General features: G+C 39.1%; 1 protein-coding gene across 11 annotated transcripts in view; it reads right to left on the minus strand.

Annotated features, from left to right (window-relative positions):
* The window catches only part of BNC2 (basonuclin zinc finger protein 2), a 416,579-nt gene extending 394,798 nt beyond the window's left edge, over nucleotides 1-21,781 (minus strand). For 5 of the 11 annotated variants that reach the window (XM_014735486.3, XM_070248221.1, XM_014735485.3 and 2 more), the window contains exon 1: nucleotides 21,635-21,764. In XM_014735486.3, coding sequence (XP_014590972.2) covers nucleotides 21,635-21,637 — 3 coding nt within the window. In that variant the 5' untranslated portion in view covers nucleotides 21,638-21,764. Of the gene's footprint in view, nucleotides 1-21,634 lie in introns of all 11 variants that reach the window. The other 6 variants (XM_023627391.2, XM_014735488.3, XM_014735487.3 and 3 more) reach the window with 3 other exon arrangements.
* Nucleotides 21,782-22,320: the final 539 nt, after the last annotated feature.

The raw sequence follows: 22,320 nt of genomic DNA on the forward strand, positions 1-22,320 counted from the left end.
CAGGCCGCCAAAGAAGATCATGCAAACTTAACCACTCAGCCATGGGGCCAGCCCCCTCAAATTCTGTTTTTATTTACTCTAAATATTTTTGTTGATTTAAAAATCCTTCAATAGTATAGCAATTTCTCACAAAGAGGATTAATTTTTTAATTACAAAAAAATTAGAAACATGAGGTTGAACACATGCATAATGTTGCATAAATAGGTTTATCTGGGTTTGACTTGGGGGCGCATGACTAAATACTTTTAGTATGCCAAGTGTATCAAATATCCGTATACCTTTACAAATCACATTTACTCAAGAACGTTAAGAAGCGGAGTTTGGGGTTCCACTTGTTAAGCTGCAATCAAGCATATCCTTCAAAAAAACAAACATTCCTTTAAAAAAAAGGATGTAAGTTGGGAATTCTAGGGGGGAAAAAAAAGAGTCCTTTTTATCAATATTTTCCATTTTTTATATCAGTAAGTATCCAGTGATTCTCGGGAGAGGCTGTAATGACATTTTGGGCAGAACAACTCACCATTGTGTGTAAATTCTTCTGCAATTGGAACACTGAGGTGCCCCTGGCCCAGTAAATAGCAGGAGGCACCCCAGTCCAGTCATTTGGGACAAACAAACAGAACTCCTAAGCTTTCCAAACACCCTTTGGAGGTGGCAGCACCCCCGGGTTCAGAACCCAGACAAGCCTTGACATCTTCTGCCCCTGAGTATTTCACGGTCAGCTGATCAGTCAGGCTGAGGCCAACCCTCTCTCGCACCACCAGGACGCCCCACATTTTGAAATAACCGTTTCTCTTACGTGGCCATTCAGCTGCAAATTCAGAATTCCATCATCAGTTATTCTTAAAACCAAGCACACTGGCATTAATTTGATTGACACCACAAAAACTCTAAGAGAAATGAACATTTAAAAAATGAAAAGACACTTTCATTATTTAACACACGTTTTTTACCGTCCCAGTCTTCAAAAGTTAGATGGCTTAAGCCATCTAACTTTTTAATGTAACAGGTCATGATATACTGATTAGAAAGAAACCACTGGGAGTTCAATTTTCAAAACAGAGAAATTATACCAAGAGTCCAAACCCCACATTTCAGAACACAGTTCAATGCCTCTGCATACTTAAGTTACCATATGACAGAAACAACAGAGAATTATAAAAACTTATTTAGTATAAAATAAAGAAGACAGAGCTAAGCTTGAAATGCAATACCGAAGAGTTTTATTTTTAACTATAATGAAAGAATGAGAGGAGAGAAACTTCAAAGCTAGGCATACTCTTAATAAGAGAAAAGAAAATCTAGCATTTTCAGTGTTAAATTTTAAACAGTGATCAATAAGAGAATTGCACAAATCTTTTCACTATTTCTTTAAGCAAAACCCAAAAGGCTTCCTTCTTAATAAAAAAAAAAAGTCACTGTATTTCTCACTTTCAAAAATATTTAATTGCTGCAAATTCTTTGGTATATTCTTTCCCAAGTTCTGACTAGAATCCTGTTAAGTCTACAGAACTAGATCACCATGGAACATAGCACAATGCTAAATACCACAATCTATCACCAGCATTAACTGCTCCCAGCCCTAAGACTTTAATTGCGACAAGGCAGCAGCTCCTCTTCAGCAGGAGACTGGTAAAGTCCTCTTTCAGCAGGCATGGACAAGGACCACATATTTTCATACATGCTGGTGCATATAAGAAACCGTCTGCTGCCTCAGTCACAAGCATGTCCAAGACAGGATTTCTAAGTGAGTCTGTGAAAATTCTACTCAATGCATTTTCATAGAATAAAGCCCCAAATTATTTTAGACTAACCCATGAAGATTAAGTGACCAAAGCACCAGCAGCTTTGTCACAAGCTACAATCTTTGGACAACCTTTGGGTAAAACGAAATCCTATAAAATTCTGCTATCACAACACTAGACCATGAATTTCCAATTCACAGGTGAAATATCTCAGTCAAAACTGCACAGTGAGTCAGTATTATCGTATAATTACTGGTAAAGACAGATACACTTTTAAGAACCCCTGAAATTTTTCTTCCTTTAAAGTACACTATTTCTGCAAAACACAAAGTAGATGATATATTTAAAATAGGAATATCTGTTTACAATGTCAAGTTGCTGCGTGGTAGAAAACTTGATTGCTATAGCGGGTCCTCAAGATAACACTAAACGTTAAATCGTATGCTGCGGTAGGTCTACTCTCCAATTACTAGAAGTAAGCATACGAGAGATATAATTAGTTATGACACTAGGACAGGCATACATGTTTCAACACACACGCAGCTAAGAACAAAGTTTTTGGCATTATATGACAGAGGACTTAAACCAAAGACTCAGAGAAAGGTTACGCAGTGTGTGTCTTTTTTTTTTTTTAATTTAACTTGCCACATCAAATTATTTCTTTTAAGTTATAAGCATATTTTGATTTGTTTAAACATCTCTTTAAAGATTTCTCAGGGGGGTAAAAAAAAAAAACCACCCCTCGGCTTTCATTGAGCGTACATTACAAACTAACGAAGCTGACTTTATAAAATTCTGTCAGTAAAAAAGAATCACCTCCAAAGGCTGCACGTTGACCAAACACATTTAGAAAAGTTTGGTGGTCTAGTCACGGGTTTCTCAATCAGGGATAAAACACTAACTTCTAAAAATAGAATATACGAGGCAGTATAATTTAATTTTGACAAAAGTTTGTCCAAGATATACGCCCAAGATACCCCAAAACCATAATCCATAATTTAAATAAAACCATAATTTAATTAAAAATTAAAACATGAAACTATCAAATAAATCCATTACTAATTTATGATTCACTCAGAATCATTTATTCCTTGATAAAAACAGAAAAATAAAAAGATCATCATAATATACCTGAGAATTCACAGAGCAACATAGGTGGTAAACGTATAAACAGTTGATTATAATAAAGTGTGACTAAGCTCAGATGAGGGACAAATTCAGGAAACTGAAAAGACAGATTACACATATACAAAAAAAACTGAAATTCCCTAAGAACCTACTGTGTTTAGTCTCAAAGGACTGTAAAAAAGAAAAATTCCAAAGCATCTCTTTTCTAAGGAAGTGTCTCAGTTCAGGCATGGATTCAGTCAAAGAGTTTATTAAAATGAAACCTATGATGTAGTTTATAAAAACACAAAACAATCTCTCATGATATTCTGAGAAATACCCAATATTAATAAACGGTGCCTTCTTCCTTAGCATCTAATCAAATATAAATTTCTTTTCCTGAGGAAATTAATGACAAAAAACAGGTTTTAAATAGCAAAGTCTGAAATACCAAGGTACAGAGACGATGTGGAAAAATGGAGGTACCTTCAAGTTTGACAGCTTCCATCTTCCAAGTCATAGACTGTCCTCAATCTACACAGGAAATGCCACCAATGAAGTCAGGTGTGGGCAAGAGGAGGTATTGTGAATGGGTGTTGGAAAACATAAAGCTTGTAATTAAGTGCGTTCTCAAGTATAATAATCCCTTCAAGGAACAAGATAAAACATTCAGAACCCATCCAAGATCAAGTAGCTAGACCTTATACTCCCACAGGGGTTACAGTACATGACAATGAATTAGGATAAATCCCATCTCATGGGCCAAATGGTCCATGAAGACAGCACACATTGTCCCTCCGAACACAGTGTTAATGATGCTCTCAGGCCTTGGTCCAGTAGAGCCTTCCACCTAATAACAGGACCTGCCAAAGGGCCTTCCTACCTGCAGAGAACTATGTAAGCCGCCTTGTATACTAGTCACGTACAAGACTTTTGGATTTGGCTAAAAGGAAACTCTCAGCAGATTACAGCTAACACAAGAAAAGTGCACCCTAATGTCTACTTCCAACAGAAGTTGGTCTGAACTTTCCTACAAAGCAGAAAGTTCCACAGTTTCAGAGAACTCTGGAGGAATGAAGAAAAAGATCTAAAATTATTTTTTCTGGAGTTAAATTTATTTCATTCCTTTTATTTCTTGAGCTCTCATTCCTCAAAAAGTATCTATAAACTTTCTACTTAGAGTGTGGCTTCATAAAATAGACCGAATTTTCAAAATTGCTTTTAATATTTTTAACAACAAAATTATGTCAAGATTTACAGATTCCATGCAACATTACCATTTTATGTTATGGAGAAGAGGTTGGACGATGAATTGGAAGGAAGTTTAACAACATAGATCTTTTCCAAGAAGGCACTAACTAATGCTTTTCTTAATTGATAGCCAGGAAGACATCATAAAGAAAGTGGTGAGTATTACCTTAAAACGCAACTTACAGGAATTAAAAAACAAAATACACAAACAAAACAAAATCCTATTCCCCTTTAGCAGCTACTTTTTCCTTTGACTTCTGTCATATCAGAATAGATAAGACTGTCCTAGAAATGGTTATGTGCACAAACTTGCACTTCACTAGCTTCCTCATTTCTAATGTCCCTAGTATTTATTTATGCTGACACATACAGATTTGCTGAACTAAGAGAAAGTATATAATGTAAGCTATGTGACAAATCCTCTAATTTCCAGCCAAAGAGTTCTGTATAAAACTGTTTAAAATCATGCAGTCTCAGATCTAGTTCAAAATTTTTCTTGATATCCTTTGCCTTCAGAGGCTTTCTCAGGCCATGAGCTATAATAATTTCACTCAGATTCCACAATATTTGCCCTGAAGGAAAATTTATAAGGCACTTGCCATATGGAGCCGAGTTATATAAGACTACAAAATATTGACACACTTTGGTGGGTGGAAAGATGTTTATAAGCATGCATGTGAGTATGCATGAATCTATATATGCATAAGATCTCACACCAATTCTTATATAGCCAAATGAGTTTCTATGGATTTAAAGAAGCTCCATTTCTGGTGGGGGGAAATAATCAATACGTCTCAGCTGTCACCTTGGGACACTGCACTTATTCCAAGGATACTACTTTTGTTTAAAACATTTCTGGAATTCTTCATTTGTTAACTATTTCCAGAGCCAATTTAGAAGCCATATAAGAAAAATCAATTGTGCTATATGAGAAAAATCGATCTAATTTTTTTTCTTACCAAAGATGGAATTATCACCCACCATGTTCATCAGGCTTAACTTCTGGATGATTCAAAAAATCAAAACTTATGTCATAGAAAACTTGCCAGCATTGAAGATACTTAGAAGAATTAGACACAGGCTGTCTGAAGCCAATGTCAGATGAAGAACTCCAAAAACATTTTAAGCTATGGCGCCATCAGCGTATGATCTTGTAGGGTGACTGTTTTATAAAGAATAATGCTTATGTTTGGCTTATTTGTGGTTTTCAAGTTTCCCTAGCAGATTTATTAGTATATTAATTACTTCGAGGCTTCGTTCAAGTTTACAAATCCTGTCAAATATTTTATTAACAAGTTCTTCAAATACTATAAAACTTCATTTAACTTAAGAAGGTATTAAAATGAATACCTAACTAGACTTCCTTCTAAATTCTAAGTATGTCATTTATTTCCCTCTAAGTGTTTTCAAAACTGCATATATTGCAATTACAAAATGAAACTGTAAAAATTAGTCACAGCAGTGAGTTCTATGGTATGTGAATTATATCTTAATAAAGCTGTTTAAAAAAATTGAAGTTACCCAAAGTATCCAATTAAGCTTTTTAGAACGCCTAAATTATTCAAAATGAGGGGAAAAATTATTCAAAGATTAACTGAAAGCACAGATCACTCAAAAACAGATCAATCAGGTAGCAATTTTCAATTATCACTGAAATAGCTCACATACCTCCACATATAGGCTAGCACAGGTACAAAGGGCCCCATCACAGGCACACTGTAACTAAAGAGAAAATTTCACCAGAGGTTGACTATTAAGGAATATATATTCATACACACATGTATGCTGAATTTCACATATAATATTTCGCTCCCATCCCAATATTAGATCTATGTGATTTCCTGAATAATGAGAAAGATTTTACACTCTCACAAGTGATATCACCACCTTATTATTCGAAAGCACAAAATCTGTGAAACTATGGAGATACGTTTTACTTTACACAAAGTTAACCATCCTTGTCTAGATGGTGCTCAATGCAGTCTCAATTTTCTTGATTGTACAACACATCCCTTATATATGTACTAAAGGTATTGTGCACACTATAAAACACAAACAAAAAGAGAAGAATGAGACAAATCAAATTTCTAATATACTTTCCCCACAACTTGCACAGCCCTTGGGGTGTTCACATCTACCCCGGAAACCACTGCTCCAAATAAGCAGTTCAGAAAACTGTAACAGCACATGACATAAACAACCCTCCATGGAATAACAAAGAGCTGATAAAAACTGATAGCCTGTTGATGAATGAATGAATGCATATTCATTCATTCAACAAATATCTGCAGACTGTTTCCCATTCCAGGCACTGCTGCAGGTCACGGAAATTCAGAAATTAACAAGACGGGCAAAGGTCCTTTTCCTTATAGAGCTTGGTATCCTGGTGGGGAGGGGGGAGAAAAATAATAAACTGCATATAAACAAAAATAAATAAATACATTTTCAAGTGGGGATAAATGCCATGAGGGGAAAAAGCAGGGTAAGAAGTCAGAGAAACATACAGTGTGGAGACGCTGCAGGGGGAGGAAAGTTGTCAGGACGGTCTCTTTGAAGGGGTGACATTAGAGAGGAGACGTGAATGAAATGAGGGAGGAAGCCAGGCAAAAACCTGGGAGAAGAGCATTCCAGGCAGATGAAAGGCCAGAGGTAGGTACAAGTTTGGCTGTTCACTGAACAGCAAGAAGGTCAGGGGCCAGCCCCGTGGCCAAGTCGTTAAGATCGCACACTCCGCTGTGGCAGGCCCGGGTTTGCTGGTTCGGATCCTGGGTGCGGACCTACACACCACTCATTAGGCCATGCTGAAGCAGCATCCCACACAGAAGAACTAAGATCACCTACAAGTAGGCTGTACAACTATCTACTGGGGCTTTGGAGAGGAAAAGAAAAAAAAGAGGCAGATTGGCAACAGATGTTAGCTCAGGGCCAATTTCCTCACACACACACATGCAAAAAAAAACTTAAGAGAGATACATTTCATAAAAAAAAAAGTCAGTATAATGGGAGCAGAGAGAGCAGAGGTAGGAAACGGTGTTGGAGCACTGGGCAGGGATGGCATCCTAAATATCCTTTTCAGTCACAGTAAGGAGTCTGGATTTCACTGCAGGGATGGTAAGAAGTTACTGGAAGGTTCTGAGACAGGGAAGTGACTTCTCTGTGAAGAGTAGTCTGGGTGTAGTGGGCAGGAGAGAGGCGAGGTGGAAGCACCAAGGCAATCAGAAGATACCACAGCCTGAAGCTAAAGGATGAAGGTGCTCTGAACCAGGGTGATGGCAGCCCAGGGAGTAAACAGGTGGTAATCGAGAGGCGGGACTAAGAGGCCTGTAGATGAGGGGCCTAAGAGGAGAAGACCCTGAAAGATCCCTGAAAAAAAATACAGTGAACGTGGGGACTAAGGAAGCACATAAAACAAGACGCATGCCACTCATGTGAACTTGCCCTTTGTTTCCCAGTGTTTTCTTCTAACTACATTTTTATCAGTGTTCAACATTTCCTGTGCAATTTCTCCATTCTCTCCACCATCACCCCTACTTTATTTTTAGTTCTGACAACCTTTTCGAATTTAAAATTTGGATTGTATTAAATCCTGTGGTTTTAAATAATAACATTCTCACGTTACACAACTGTAGCACGACTGCTCTGAAACTTACAGACTGCACACTGAAAATACAGATATAAGGATAAAAGTTAGACCAGACCTAATGAAATCACAAGAGGCGGCTCCCTGGTCCACCGACGTCCATGCTTCTGGCATCCATTGTAAGTTCAGTGTCTCATCTTTCTCCCTTCTCTTTCCTTAACAAATGTTCCTCTCCAGCCAGAAACTAATTGATACCGAAGTGTTTTAAAAGGAATGAAAGTCTAAAGTAAAAAACAATGAAACTAACTGGGAAGTTGCTGGAATCAACCATTGCAAAGTTAAAGGTACAGCTTTAACTTTTTGGTCCTTTTTGGCACCAATAAAATAATACAATATCAAGAGATGTTGAGCATCACACAAGGTGAAACATTATTAAGAATCTTTAAAATCTAATCTTGAGGGGCCAGCCCCGCGGCCGAGTGGTTAAGTTCTCGCGCTCTGCTTAGGCAGCCCATGGTTTCACTGGTTCGGATCCTGGGCGTGGAATGGCACCGCTCATCAGGCCGTGCTGAGGCGGCATCCCACATGCCACAACTAGAGGGACCCGCAACTAAGAATACACAACTATGTACCAGGGGGGCTTTTGGGAGAAAAAGGAAAAATAAAATCTTAAAAAAAAAAAATATTCTAATCTTGACCCTAACTGTATAAGGGAAAAAGAGAAGCCCAAAGTAACTGAGGAACTTTTCAATCACACAGAAATTAGATGCAGAGATTAAACACATGCACGCACACACTCTTATTGACTTCTAAATTGCAGTGTAGTCCACCTACCTATAAGGCCAATCTCAGATATATTTCTCTACAAGGTATTTAATAGTAAAAACCTCTCTACCAGGTATTTAACTGGTCTCAAAGCCTTTTCATTTAAAAAACAAAACAAAAACCTAACATACTTCTTTTTTTCCCCAGAACACTGATGTTTTATCCTATGGTCTCCTACCATTCTCACCTACCCATAAACAAAACCTGTTACACGTAAGGTAGTGGCATGAGGGATCCCCCAAGAAATTTAAAATGAATGAAACCAGACTGCCATCTGCATTAGATCCGTAAAAAAATCAAACAGATACAAAGTCACCTTAACAAGTGGCTCCCAGGACAGTTGACTAATATCTGCTTGAGAATATTAACATATCTAGAGAAAAAAAGAATCTGTCAATCCGAAGGGGAATGGGAAGCAGAAAAAAGCAAGAGGCATAAATTTTGTCAATGCTCTTCCAAGCATAGTCTAGAAGAGAGGAGTCCAAAGTGTGCACTGTCAATAACATAGGCCACTGGAAAAGTTTTCTCTACAGTGCGAGGAGGCCCTTACACCTTCCACTTCCATCCTTAATAGTCTCTGCTCAATTCCAACCTTATAAAGCAATGAGGAACATTGGATTATAATTTGCCTCTCTACTTAAATTTTCCTGAAAAGGAGAGAATGTCAATATGAGCATGTATTTATTCCACCTAATATGGGATGCAGATAAATACATCTTCACATGGCGTGTGTGCATACGTGCACGTGTGTGTGTGAGATCACCCCTCAGTCAGTGCACAAGCTGACTGAGCCCATGGACAGATCTCTTTCAAAGGGGTATTGACAAAATTGGACTTCTAAACATACCAAGACCAGAGGAAGTCCCCTAGACTATGGTTATTCTTTAAGATAATGAATATCCTCCTGCCAATGAATTTTGTGCTCCTTAATGTTAGGGTTATAGCTTCCACTTCATCTGTAATACCCACAGCACCCAAGAGAGTGGCCAAACGTACAGCTTGCACATAAAAACCTAATATCTTTTGAGAGCATCTTTTATTTTTATCCAATCAGTACACTGTTGTCTAATGTTTCATGCAAACCTACCACAAGTTATTCTGCGTATGGTAACTAACATTTACTTGTTGGCTGTTAACAGATTTATTACTTTGCATATCTGTATCTCAGAAACACGATTTGACAACATTAATAAAATATTCAGCGATACATTCAATATTCATCCATGCCATCCATATATATACTTGAAACTACAAAAAGTAACATACTAGGTATTACTGAAGTATGAAAATACAACATTAGGGTCAAACTCTTCCCCCCGCCCAAAAATAAAATTTCAGTAAACCATAATGTTCTGCCTTCTCCTTCCCCGATAAGGAAACTGCAAAGTATCAGTTTGTCACGATGCTTCTACACATACACACACACACGTGCACAAATTTTCATTAGATTTAATTATCATTGTCCTCTGTACACAGAAATGTCATGTCAGTGACTGGTGGCTGTTTATGGACATAAGTGAAGCTGTGAAACCAGTGAACAGACATAAGTCCTTTATCTGAAAATATTTTTTATAAAGGACACTTATCGGGTAAAAAACATGGCTTAACAAACCTGGCAGAATTTCTGGGTTTAAATAACACATCTACTTTTTAAGGGTCATTTAGAGTTAATGTATTCTGCAGCAAAATTAGTGTTTTAGTCTATCAAAAACCAATTCAAACAAGTATGTTTTGTTTCCAATCACCATGGAGGACGAGAGGAAAATCTGAACCATCACATTGTACTTCCAGAAGCATACCTGTTAGCGTACGTACCTGTTGACAGAATAAACTTCCCTAATCCACTAGAGAGTAAAATGTGTATTACAGGGAGATTAAATACCACAGGACAGAGAACCGAGTGGACTTGCTTTGTACGGCTGTATTATTCCAGTTACTTACTTAGTTTATATCCCCAAACTGAGAAAGACATCAAGCACAGTACACACAATTTTGTCATTCCATATAAATAAAACACACATATGAACACGTCAAAACACGTTAAAAAGAACAGAAAAGTAGCATTAAGTTTTTGTCCAACATTAACAAAATGTGTTCCCTTTGTATAATGAAATTTATATAACCAAAACTCAAGTGTCTGGTAAATATAAAATTTTCTACCGTACTAATTTTTATAAATGATTTTGAATCCTCTACAGAATTTTCCCCAGGAAAAAAGCAAATCCTCAAGCATGTCATGAGATACAATTTAAAACTGGCTAATTACTATTTAGATACATAAACACTGACAAGGGGAAAGAAATACATACTCTGCACATATATATTTGATCAGTTAGTCATTTAATTAATAGTTGATACTGAATGAATAATAAAACTTTTGTCCAAAACAACTGGCGAAAGGCCAAAACTACACAATGCAGTCAAGCAAGAGCAGTCCATCAGAATACCTGAAAAGCAATTACTTACAGAGAAATAATACATGTCTTCATTAGCATGAATAAAGACAAAACTATAACTGTAAGGGAACAAATATTTAATTCAACAAGGACACAATACAGCTGCCTCCAAATTAGTTTACCTCCCATTTGTTCCTGTTTCTCTAATTCAACAATGACGTATTTTAATTACAAAATTTGCCAGGTAAACTTCAAAACAAGCTCATGTTTCTGAATGTGCCATGCCAGATATGATGAACATGGTATTTATTTACACCTTAACTGGACCAGTTAGTTGGGGTTTGAGATCATACACTAATTTTTAGTTTTAATCACTGTTGGTGTTTTTCTAGTGACAACAGAATATCTAGGAAGAACAATTTTCTCAATGATGGGTTTTTTTTCACCTTTCCTTTTGAGGTATTTATAAAACCAAAAACAATTATTTCTAGGTACTTAATTCCACCCTCCAAGGCATGAAGTGTATCTCTTATCATATAGAACACCTAGGATGCTTTTAAACCCAATGATAATTAAGAAACATCAAAGTAAAACCAGAATGTTTCACTGGGAACTAAGAGCCATCCTCTTTTGGCTACCAAATGACATATTTCTTGTCCCCTGGAATACTACCAAGAGTTTTTTACCCAAACAATAGATGTACTTTCTTAATATAGCCTTTACTCTTCTGAGGCTCAGATAAATCTGAGTTTCAAAAGTAAACCGCTAAGGGCAACAAAAGAAAGAACAGACAAATAGGACGACATCAAACTGAGGAGCTTCTGTACAGCAAGGAAAGAATCAACAGAGTGAAAAAGCAACTTGCTGAATGGGAGGAAACGCTTACAAACCGTACTTCTGATAAGGGGTTAATATCCAGAATATATAAAGAACTTTTACAACTCAACAAAAAAACAAATAACCCAATTAAAAAGTGGGTGAAGGACTTCAATAGACGTTTTTCCAAAAAAGATATACAAACAGCCAACAGGTACACGACAAGGGGCCCAACATAACTAATCAACAGAGAAATACAAATCAAAACCACAATGAGATGTTAGCTCACACCTGTTTGAAAGGCCACTATTCAAAAAAAAAAAAAACAGAAAATAACAAGTGTTGTCAAGGATGTGAAGAAATTGGAACCCTTGGGCACTGTTGGTTAAATGCAAAATGGAGCAGCAGCTATGGAAAATTGTATGGAAGTTCCTCAAAAAATTAAAAATAGAATTACTATATGATCCAGCAAGCCCATTTCTGGGTATAGATTCAAAAAATTGAAAGCAGAATCTTGTAGTTATTTGTACACCCATGTTCACTGCAGCATTATTCACAATAGCCAAGAGGCAGACTCAGTCTAAATGTCCATCTATGAATGAATGGGTAAAGAAAATGTGGTATATACAGACAACGAAATATTATTCACCCTTAAAAAAGGAAATCCTGTCAAGTGCTACAACATGCGTGAACCTCAAGGACATTATGCTAAGTGAAATAAGGCAGTTACAGGAGCACAAATACTGCATGATTTCACTTAACATGAAGTATTTAAAGTAGTTTGACTACTTAGAATGGTGGTTGCCAGGGGCTTGGGGAGGAAGAAAAGGCGAGTTTTTGTTCAATAGGTATAGAGTTTCAGTTTTGCAAGATGAAAAAGTTCTCGAGGTATGTTGCACAAGATTTATTTAACACTACTGTACCGTATACTTAAAAGGGATTAAGTTGTTAAATTTTATGTTTTTTTACAATAAAAAAAATTTTTTTAAGTAAACTACAAGGAACCAAGAATAGCCAAAATAATCTTGAAAAAGAGGAACAAAGTTGAAAGAGCCACACTTCTCAGTTGCAACCGTTATCAAGACAGTGTGGTACTTACACAGGGACAGACATACAGATCAATGGAACCAAATGGAGAGTCCAGAAATGAAACCTAACATTTGTGGTCAAATGATTTTCCTCAAAGGTGCCAGGATAATTCAATGGGGAGAGAATTGTCTTTTCAACAACTGGTGCTGGGAACAACTGAATATCCATTCAAAAGAATGAAGTCAGACCCCTACTTCACATTATACACAAAAGTTAACCCAAATGGATTGAAGACTTAAATGTAAGAGCTCAAACTATAAGACTCTTAGAAGAAAACACAGGGGTAAATTTACTACCTTGGGTTAGACAGCAGTTTCTTAGCACACCAAAAGCACAAACAACAGAAGAAAGAATTAAGAAGTTGGACTTTATCAAAATTTAAAGCTTCCACGCTTCAAAGGACACCATCAAAAAAGTAAAAAGACAACCCACCAAACGGGAGAAAATATTTGCAAATCTCATATCTAATAAAGGACTTGTGTCCAGAATATATAAAGAGCTCTTACAACTCAACAATAAAAAGACAAATAGCCTAAATGAAAAATGGGGAAAAGATTTAACTGACATTTCTCTGTTATACAGAGAAGATATACAAATAACCAATAAGCACATGAAAAGATGGTTAATTAGCCATCGGAGAAATCATTAGCTATCAGGGAGATGCAAATTAAACCACTTTACACCCACTAGGACGGTTAAAATTAAAAGACAATAACAAGTTTGGAGAGGATGTGGAGAGATTAGAAAACTCACACACTTTTGGTGGGAATGTAAAATGGTGCAGCTGCTTTGGAAGACAATTGGCAGTTCCCTCAAAAGGTTAAAGATAGAGTTACCAGATGACTCAGCAATTTCACTCCTAGGTATATTCCCAACAAAAAATGAAAACACAATACTCGTACACAAATGTTCACAGCAGCGTTATTCATAGTAAGCCAAAAGTGGAAACAACCCAAATATCCATCATTGGATGAATGGATAAATAAAAGGTGCTATAACCACAGAATGGAATATTATTAATTGTACATTTTAAACGGGTGAATTGTATAGTCTGTGAATAATATCTCAATATAGCTATTAAAAATAATAAGCTGCTGTGATTATATAGTCCTATCAAATAAAACAAAATGTTCCAATTGGAAAGAAACTTAGAAATTACCATACTCACTTGTTTTACAAATGATGGAACGGAGGCTCTCCAACCTAGGTGGAATGGAACAGGGCCTCTCTCCAAACCCCGCCCCGGGGCTGTTCTCACTCTGGAGTGGACAATGGTGCAACTGCCTTCCAACGTGTGGTCAGCGGGCTGCACTGCGATCCTGACAGGATGGAGAATAGCGAGTAGCTCCTGCCATGTATTCCGTTGAATTACCACATAGCACTGGCCTATTTTCTAGGTTTTTCTTGGCGGGGGGGTCAAGGGGGGGTGCGTGTATAATGATAGCCTCAAAAGTCCCTCTTTCCTTTTCAAGTTCTCCCAACACAAACCATGATGAACGGGAATAGGACTATTAGAAGGGAGAAAGTTTACAGACCCTTCCCTCGTCTGTGGGAAGGCCACCAGGTCACCTCAGATGATCAAGGCAGATTCCCCTTATTATACAGAACTTGCACCCAATGGCCAAGAGACTAGATCGTGGCCCTAGGCTGGCTGGGCACTTGGCTGTCAATTACTGAATAGGCTTCCCTACAGGGGAACATCCCACCTGAAGGAAGGAGTATGAAAAATAGCTCATCTCTCTTCCTTGAAACAAAGATAACTTAACCCATTAATACATTTATAAGACACCATGAAAAGCTTACCAGCGAGGCTTTCCAATACTGCTATTAAAAAGTTAGCCTTGGCTAAAAAAGGCAGGGTCAAGTAAAAATTATAAATCACTTTACAGGCATTTGGTAATAAATCATTAATATATTTGCAAAGTTAATGGAGAGCCCCAAAAGAGTTCGGTAAACTGAAAAATTATTTAAATTAGAAAGACAAAAATATTTTAATCTCCCTGGGTAACAAAGATTTTCCTAGTTAAAAAAAATAATAAACGAACTTTTGGGTAAAGAGAAATGAAGGTATTATAGTTTACCATTTTCTACTCAAATATTTGAGAATTCTTAAAAAAGTAATTCGATGAATCTTCTAAGATGTTGAGGTAATATTTTCCAATCTGCACATATTTATCTTTATTATGATTTGAAAATGATCCAATGATATTTTTTTTTTCCTTTACTTTGAGGCAACAAGGCAAATGCATTTCTAAAACTGCAAGCGATAACACCAGACTATGCTAGAGGGAAATCAAAAGGGGAAAATAGTAGCACAGGAAAATTAATAGGCTACATTATTTTTACAGATTTTAAAACATATATACATCTATGAAATATCTCAATTCTTTTCTAGGTATGTAAGAATTAAGATAAATTGCTAATAGATCCACTGATACACATGATTCAGTCAGTATAAAAACATAGTTACAATACACTAAATAGTCACCAGAAGTATTTTTTATCCTCTGAAAGATTAAAAAATGAAAATAAGACTTTTCACTGCTGTCAAACCTATTCAATTTTCCCCTCAAATGAAGTTTAGATGAAAACAATGTGACTGACAAGCTCCGCACAGGCAGATCTTGGCAGCCCTCAGCTCTGTCTATCTCCTTGGCCTGTTAAGCAAAATTCCTTCACAAACTGTTGGTCTTTGCAATAACTCCTACAAAGCTCATTACTGCCAGCGTCGGCCTATCCCCCGTGTTGTGCATTTATCCCCGGGATGCATATCAACATGTGGCACATGTCCTTGACATGCACAGAAGAGCTGCACCCCAGGACAGCAGCATGCACGACAATAGTGTCGACTCTTACTTCTTTATGGTTGCTGGGATGTAACCGAGAAATCTAATAACTGTGACAGTGGGGCCTTTCGGTTTTTCCTTGCCTTTCCAGACAGTGAAGCTGCACAGACACTAATGAAAGGTTAAATGAATAGGAATAGTTGACAAGAGGTACAATAAAGAAGGGGCTTGGTAATCCACAGACACTGAGCAGAGATCCTTGGCTCAAGCAGAGAAAGGACAGCACATCGTCGAGTCACAATATTTAAAACAGCTTGCTATACACAGAGGCTTTTGTGTCTGGGTACACGTCTGGCTTTGGACTAAAAAAAAAAAAAAAGATACTGAAAAGGAATTTCAGCATGGGGCACTTTGGCAAATGTAAGGTCATAATAAGAGAAAAATGTTTTGTGTGGGTTGTTACATCTTTCTACTAAACACAAAAAAGCAGGGACTATGAACTCATGAACCACAAGTTCCAAGACAATACTGTACATTTTGACAACTATTAAATACTGTATCTAGAGGGCTGGCTTGATGCGATTCCCAGTGGTAAGATATACATGCAGTGACTCATTTAGCAATTCCACATTCTGCCTTCCTTGTAGAAGAAATCCTGATACTCATCTTCGAGTTTTATAGTCAAGTTCTATTCTTTAGTTAACATGATTTGTTACAAATATCACCAAAACTCTCAAGCCATTTTCCACTCATTGCAAAACTTCCCTGCAGTTTACTGCAAGGAAACTGAATTTATCATTCGAGCAATGTGTAAAGCATACGGCAAACTTTCTATAACTTCAAGAGCCTGCAATAGTGAAAGATCCTCAACTAGAATTCTTAATTACTGAAGTTATTTTTTTCCAGCGCCCTTCTCGCTGCACCTTAAGGAAGACTGTATCCCTTACAGGGAAGTGATTTTAAATTATAACAGCAAGACTACTGCAATCACCAAGAAAAAAAAATGCTCCAGAACATCAAGGGAAAAATAAAGCAAAAAGAAAAAAAACTTGACATTGTTTAGGTATAGATTTTCCTTAAAAGAAAATAAGTTATGACTCTGCTTGGCAAAACCTTAAAAAATGACATATCTGTAAAATCGTTCCTATGCATATGTATGAGTTACAATATAGCTTCACAATAAATGGTAAAAATGTAGTGAGAACATGTTTTAAAACAAGGCAGCCTCTTTGAACAGCCAAATTAAATTATAGCTGAACTCTTGCGTGTACTGAGGGTTCTAATAAGCAACAAATAAAGACTTTTATTGGCTAGCGACATAATGAGAGCTACTGTGCAAGAACTTAAAAAAAGAGACAAATCTGGGTAGTTTATCTCACTGGATTATACTATTTACTTAAATGGTAAATAAGTTTGTCCAAAGTGATGCTACTAAAAACTAGTATATAAATATTAAAGAGCAATTATGATCAATGGCTCTTTAAAGTAAACATATCACAAATTTTAGTGGAAAGACTGATAAACAAATGTGAAATTAAACAACAGATATTGAATTTAATACCACTTAAGTTCTATTCCTTTAAATTTAACTTATTTATGGACTCCTAATGTTTCAGCTTTATAAATGGTTTACTATATATGCTTCTAACATGGAGCATTTATTTTAAAGGCGTTTTCTCGCCAGGGTACGGCAGTTACATGTAGAACGACTTCAAAACCATGATTTACAGAAAGGAGGCTGTCCTGAGTGAACTGCAAGAAGGTACCCCCTCCTCACTGGGTTGGTAGGAAGTCAGCTCTAATAGAACTTTGAAGGTTGGCCTCCTAACAGGACTCCTTTAGTTGACAAAAGGACAAACAGTTCTCAGGAAACCAAAACAGATTTAAAAATGTCTTTGCTGCATTTTGCTTGATCTTCAAATCATCTTAAAGGTAGAACCCAAGAAATCCTAGCTGCTTGACTGTTCTTGTAGAAAGTTCTGTTGTTTCTATCACAGCTGAAAAAAGGAAACTACAATAGCCACCTCTACGAGTAAACACTAAGCCAGTATTCATGATCTATCCTTTTTCTGCAACATTCTGATTGCTGGGCTGCTTTTTTTTTTTTCCACCCTTAAGTATATCTAATAAAATCACGAGGCTCCCTCTAGCTCTTCTGAGAGGAGTTTACTAACCAATGAACCAATGATCCTATGTAATTCCCATGCAACAGGCAAGACTGTAGGAGGCTGCCGCCCCTTCCACAAGAAATGTTGTTTTCAACTGTTTCTTGTAAGGATGTAGATGGTAAATGAGATCATCTGCAGAGGAATTCAGAAAGCACCACTCCTTATAGCCACATCAAGTTCAGCATCTCTTAATCGCTTCCCACCTAAGCTTTATACACAAAATTCTATAGTGAAACTTTAACCTGTTTAAATTACGTACACGTTCCCAATTAAGATTCATCCATCTTGCTAAAATTAATTTTAATCTCAAAACACAAATAACATGCGTGAATATCTACAGAAATTCAAACCTGTTATCTGCTACAGTTTTAAAAACCCGTATTTAAATGCAGAATCTTGAACATTTTTTTTAAAAAAAAACATTTTCTTGACAGTGTATCTGTGGAGTTTACGTAAAACAAAGATGCTGACGGTAATTTGTAGAAAACATTTCCATGTACCATAATATTTATACACAACACTGGTAATGACTTTTTTATTGTTTAATCTTTTCTGCTATTCAGTATTGGCTATTTTGGGATTGTAGTTATTTAGAAGACTATAAATAATATGGTTGAAATATGCCATTGGTATTTAGTCTATCTTACAATAGCCATAAAAGCCACACAGTCGACTGGCAAATCATTTCAAACAAGTAAATAGGAAAAATGCTAAATCCAACTCATACTCCCTAGGACCATCTTTCAAATACTTAAGGAACATTTAAAATGGTGCGGAACCTTAACTCTAAAATTAAAAATAAAGGGAACCACTAACTTCAAGTCATCACCTATTTTGGACTGCCTTAATCTAAGAAATATTCCCAGGAACAACAACAAAAAGGATAGCTCCCTCCACTCCCCAGCCCCCGCCCCTTTCTGAGCCAGTGTCCAATTTCTTCTTTTCTGAACAGCTGTATTATCCAACTTAAGTTGCTCTGCTAATTTCAGTCCCACAAGGACTAACTTGGAAGGCAAAAAAATACAAGAAAAGATCAATTTGCTGGGAAAGATCAAATGAGAAAACTGTGGGGACAGCACCAGGTCAGCGTGTGGAGAACTAAGCAGACCTGTTCTTCATTAACTGCGGCTCTCTGGGGATGTCACACACTACCTGTCCGTGGGCTTTATTGAACCGCCTAACCCGCCTCTCTGTTCCATTCTTCTGGGCCCAAGTGAATCATATCCTGCTGCTGACAAGTTAGCAGGGGACTGCGGCTGCAACATGAAAGTACTTTTCTTTCTTGTCTAAATCAGGCAGATTTTTGAAAAGACGACACAGCATTGACTCGTGACATGGCAAGATGAAACGAGAGGTCTGGGCCGGTCTTGGAGCTGTGCAGATAAAAGTAATCAAATGACACTCCTGGAATGCAAATTGGCATTCTTGACTGCAGCAATTGCACAACCATGAAACATCCCTGACAGCAAGCAAGATTAGGACAAAATGTTATGTAAAGCACTGAACTCAAAAACTCTCACTTGAAAATTCAAACTGTAACACTTACATTTTAATACAGCAATAGTCAGCTCTGCTTTTGTCTGCTTCTTTCTGTAATCACATATCCCTGCCTGACAGATATCTTACATTTCAGGTAGAAAAAAAAAGAAAATCAGGTATGGGGAACGTACAACCGCTAAGAATATTTTCTTAATATTTATTTTCAAACATCACGTGACGTAGGTTCTTTTTCAAAGTCTTGCATGCAAACAACACCGAACTTAATATTCTCAAGGAAGGGAAAAAAGACAGTTTTAGGCTTTTCTCACAAGATCCTCAGACAGAGTTTACATTCAGGCTCAGGATTACTTCCCTCAGAGATAGTCCTGTACTTTGCTAAAGTGATTGGCAATCTGGATTTTAAATACTCAGCTCTCCGGGAACAGAAAGCGTGGCTACAACTAAGAACTTCATTGAGCAGTTTAAATGAAACAGCTACAAGTATAACATAAAACACAGATACCCTGTAAAGGTTCACAAGGGATTTCTGGGGTGATTCCAAAGGGGAAAGGAAGTTCTACTAACTTGTACAAAATCTCACTACTCTTGCGTGCGTCTTCAGGTCAGACACACTAACTAATAGTGCCAGAAATAAATTCCCCCACTTAAAGCATGTACGTGTGTGCACTTACATCTGAAACTGCACAATACAAAGCAGTGGATGACAAATGGGCTTAGCCACTGTTCAAAATGATTAGTATTTGGGGATAGACATGTAGACAAGCAGTATACAGGCTGGGGGAAAAGGGCAGAAAAATCCTACCTACGACTGGCTTTTACAGTATTCTTGTGTTAAATGCCGCTAGAAGAAAAACTCTCAAGCGCTAAACAGATACATTTAATACTTTGCTTTGACGCCTCCACTTAAACACAGGTTCCAACCATTGCAACTGTCCACAAAGGACATAAAAAATAATAAAACAGGCCACTTTTTGCCACTTTAATCCTGGGTACACAGGATAATTTTATGATGTCTTTTGTACATCAGTTTTACAACAGCTTGACTCTAGGGTAAATGGGAACCACCATAAATCGCACGCTGCTTTCAAAACCACTTTAATTTCTGTCAGCGTTACTGTAACCACAGTCTTGGGCGCACGCTACTTTTTTTTTTTTGTGCCTGCATTTGACAGTCGCATCTCCTACACTCCAGTCATGACTTTGATCACTGAAACAAGAGATGTCACATTAGGGGGAAGGGAAGAGAAAAAAATGCCAACCCGCTATCTCCTTTTTTCTTCCATATTCTATCTGCATGCGAAACACAGTATATCAAAACCCCAAGTGGGGGTAACAACAGCACTGGGTGGAAGCAAACTAAAAGGAAGGGAGTGGTCCAGACCCATTTCTAACAAATCACTTGCCCGAAAGAGGACAGAGCACTCATCACCAGCGAACTAATTGCACGCTGCCTCGCTGCAGAGAAGCCGCTTCGAGAAGCGCGGTTGTGCTGGAATCTCGCTTCGTAAAGCCTTCCCACCTCCTCCACCACTTGCACTTGGAACTCTTTTCAATCTCAGCCTCACTTCACAAGGGATTTCACCTAGGTTTTCTTCGCTTTTTTTTTTTTTTATTCTGCCCCCTCCCCAGGCCCCAAATGCCACCCTGCAGTCAATGTGTAAGTAAAAGAATTCGGCTCCTGTAGAATTGCACCTCAAAATCTCTCCCTCTCGGGCTTATTTTCCTGCCCTGCGTTTTCCATAACGTTTAGAAAACCTCCAGGAGCACTTCCTACATTTTCTGCATTTGCAAAGGGAGGTTTCCCAAACGTGCGGGAGAGGGGAGAGGAGAGCGAAGGTGCCGGGGACCGGTGGCCGCGTCCCCGCGGCGCGGCGCACCAGCGCGCCCCGGCGCCCGCGCCCCGCCGCCGCTCCCTCACTCGCGGGCAAGTTTTAAAAGTTGCCGTGGGTCCCAAACGCCCTGCACTCCGCCCTGTGCTCCCGCCCGCGCTCCATTCATCCCGCCTGCCTTCCGCCCCGTGCCCCCCGGCCGGTCCCCACGCCCTGGAGCCTCCCGCTCGCCGCCGCTCACCTTTGCCGGCAGCCGCGCGAGGGGGGCGACCTTCGCGGGCCCCCTGCCTCCCACCCCCTCCCACCTGGAGCTCTCCTCGGAAACTTGGGCCAAGTTCAGGGAAGGTTTCGGGAGCACGGCAGGGGCCAGGGTCGACTGGGGCGCTCCTCTCCTGCCCGCCCCCCTCACCGCCCCCCTGCACCTCCCGCCGCTGCCCTGGAGGGTAACACGGCCCCCGGGCGGCCCGGGGGGCGCGGGGGCGCGGGGCTCCTGTCCTACGAAGTCTAGAATAAAAAGCAAAGGAGGGTGGAAACTTCTTACCATCTCGGCATGCTGGTTGTCAAGTGCAGCCCCCGCCTCTTGGTCTCCTCTTAGCGGCCGCGCCTGGACCAGCCCCTCGGCCGCCTCTCGCTCCTCCGTCTCGGCCTTTCTTTCCCTCCCCCTCCCGATTTCCTCCGGGCCGCCGCTCTCGCCGCCTCCGCCTCTCCCCGCCCGCCCGCCCGCGCGCGCCCTCGCCGCGGCCCCTCGGCGCTCAGGTGACTGATTTACACCCGCGCCCAGGGTCGCCCTCGCTCCCCGAGTCGGAGCCTGCAGAGCTCCCCCCGGCTCCTCGCGACAAAAAAAAAAAAAAAAAAAGAAGGAACGGACTGTCCCGGGAGGGGGCTGCTACGGGGGGTGGGAGGGGAGGGACCGGCGGCCGAGGTGACCCAGGGCGGATTTGCTAGCCCCACAAGTTTCTCCTCTCTCTGCAAAACTGTCGGGACTACAATGTTGCTTCCCTTTCGCAAAATCAAAGTAGGTTAGTTGTGTTGTTGTTTGTCCTCCGATTTCTCGGGGTTTCGGGAAGAAGGATGTATATTTCTCCCTCCCCCCCGCCCTGTTACTTTTCCCCCCTGCTCTGGCTGGGGATGGAAAAACAACTTTGGCGCCCCCCGGGGGGTGCGGGCGTGGAGGTGGAGGTGGCCGCGAGCGCCCAGCTGTCAAAGACGGAGAGAGAGAGGAGGCGA

The sequence above is a fragment of the Equus caballus genome, chromosome 23, assembly GCF_041296265.1.
Source record: "Equus caballus isolate H_3958 breed thoroughbred chromosome 23, TB-T2T, whole genome shotgun sequence".
In the NCBI taxonomy this organism is placed as follows: domain Eukaryota; kingdom Metazoa; phylum Chordata; class Mammalia; order Perissodactyla; family Equidae; genus Equus; species Equus caballus.